Raw genomic sequence first — 2,257 nt, 5'->3', positions numbered from 1 at the left:
GAAGATTCTACCCAGGAAATACAATCAGTGAATACAGAAGAAGTTAATGAGACAATAGTCTCAACCACAAGTAAGGAAAACAAATAATAATAATAATAATAATAATAATAATAATAATAATAATAATAATAATAATAATAATAATAAATAATGATGATGATGATGATGATGATGATAATAATAATAATAATAATAATAATAATAATAATAATAATAATAATAATACAACTTTGAGATGTTGTTTATAAATTTCTATATCTTAGCTATGCTAGTTCCAACATGTCGATGCTACTCTCAGAAATTTCATAAATTTCTCTATTTTAGCCATGCTAGGTCCTTCCAAAAAAATCTAGATTTCTATACATAAATTCGTGTCCACGCTGGAATTTTGGCGAGCTTATCTACCTGCATCCTCTTCGTCTCCTCTCTCTCTCTCTCTCTACCCTCCCTCCTCTTCCAATTGATTCTCAAGGCTGCTGTAGGCATTCACACAATAGGATGGCCATATAACAGCTCTCCCACAAAATGTGTAAGCCTTTTCCATAACTTTCCATGTTTGCTAAAACTTTGAGATGTTTAGTGATTTTTTTTTTATATCTTACCTACAATGTGATTTTCCATTGATAGATTCTTTTATCGTAAATACGATGTGATATGTTATACTATAGTATTTTCTTTTTTTTTTTTAATCATTTGCTATTCATGGACAACCTGAAGCTATTCACAAAAACTGAGGCAGAACTGGACAGCCTAGTCCAGCCTGTGCAGATTTTCACCAATGACGTTAACATGGAGTTTGGGCTCTCAAAATGTGCTACGATGGTGATGAGATAAGGAAATCTTGCCAGGACAGAAAGCATATAGTGGCCAAGTGGTGAAATGATGAAGGCCATTCAACCTCAGTCCAGCTATAAATACCTGAGAATACTTGCGGCAGATGGAATCAAAAACCACGACATGAAGGAAAAGAAAAAGTGAGTACTTGTGGCGAGTGAAAAAAATATTGGCTTCAAAGCTGAATGCAAGAAACATAATTTCGGCAATAGACTCGCGCGCAGTCGCACTAGTTCGGTATGGCAATGGAATCCTGAAGTGGACAGAGGAGAAGCTAAAGGAGATTTACAGGAACTCAAGAAATCTCCTAACGATGCATAGAACCCATCACCCACGTGCAGACACTGATCGCCTATACACGGAGAGAGCAAATGGAGGAAGAGGACTGACAAGTGTTGAAGACTGCGTACGTATCGGATACAGGCTACGTATCGACCCTGGCGGAATTTGACTCAGAACGTAGCGACAGACGAAATACCGCTAAGCATTTCGCCCGGCGTGCTAATGATTCAGCCAGCTCGCCGCCTTAATAATAACAACAACAACAACAATAATAATAATAATAATAATAATAATAATAATAATAATAATAATAATAATAATAATAATAATAATAATATTAGATGCCCTGGTACTCGCGATCCCCGGTTTCGTTCAGAGGTAATGTTGCGATCTCGGCACCTTATACGCCATGGAAATTGAGTAAGCGGTCCTGTGAGTCATTGGACTTGAAACAGTAATATTCAGGGATTGACGATGATGATGATGATGATGACGACGACGACGACAAAATGAATGGTAAAGTTGAATTCGGTGACATATGAACTCAGACCGACGGAGAAGTCGGTAGAAATGCCGTTAAGCATTTTGTGTGACGCTCTAACGATTCTGTCAAAGAAATTCCTTATACCCAAGCCAAATCAATTATTTCTTTTTCACCCGTTCCACGTTTAGTTGTCTGAAAGTGTGACAAATCGCAACACCATATTGTTTGCTTAATTTGCTGAAACATTACACTCACTCTCCACCTCCGACTACATTCAATATTTAATTAATATCAAGGCGGTGAGCTCGCAGAAACGTTAGCACGCCGGGCGAAATGCTTAGCAGTATTTCGTCTGCCGTTACGTTCTGAGTTCAAATTCTACCGAGTTCAACTTTGCCTTTCATTCTTTCGGGGTCGATAAATTAAGTACCAGTTACGCACTGGGGTCGAATTAATCTTTTTGTCTGTCCTTGTTTGTCCCCTCTATGTTTAGCCCCTTGTGGGCAATAAAGAAATAAGAAACGTTAGCACGCCGGGCGAAATACTTAGCGGTATTTCATATGTCTTTACGTTCCGAGTTCAAATTCTGCCAAGGTCGACAAGGCCTTTCTGGGTCGATAAATTAAGTACCAGTTGCATACTGGTGTCGATCTAATC

At 38.0% G+C, this 2,257-nt stretch overlaps 1 protein-coding gene across 1 annotated transcript in view; it reads left to right on the top strand.

Moving 5' to 3' along the window:
• The window catches only part of LOC106874832 (tryptase beta-2), a 27,338-nt gene that overhangs the window by 7,150 nt on the left and 17,931 nt on the right, over positions 1 to 2,257 (top strand). Inside the window, exon 5 of the mRNA XM_014922719.1 lies at positions 5 to 70. Within this exon, the coding sequence (XP_014778205.1) occupies positions 5 to 70 (66 nt within the window). The remainder of the gene's footprint in view (positions 1 to 4; positions 71 to 2,257) is intronic.

The sequence above is a fragment of the Octopus bimaculoides genome, chromosome 3 (assembly GCF_001194135.2).
Source record: "Octopus bimaculoides isolate UCB-OBI-ISO-001 chromosome 3, ASM119413v2, whole genome shotgun sequence".
Classification (NCBI taxonomy): Eukaryota; Metazoa; Mollusca; class Cephalopoda; order Octopoda; family Octopodidae; genus Octopus; species Octopus bimaculoides.
Note: the sequence above shows the minus strand (reverse complement) of the source record. Positions and strands in the feature narration are given on the sequence as shown.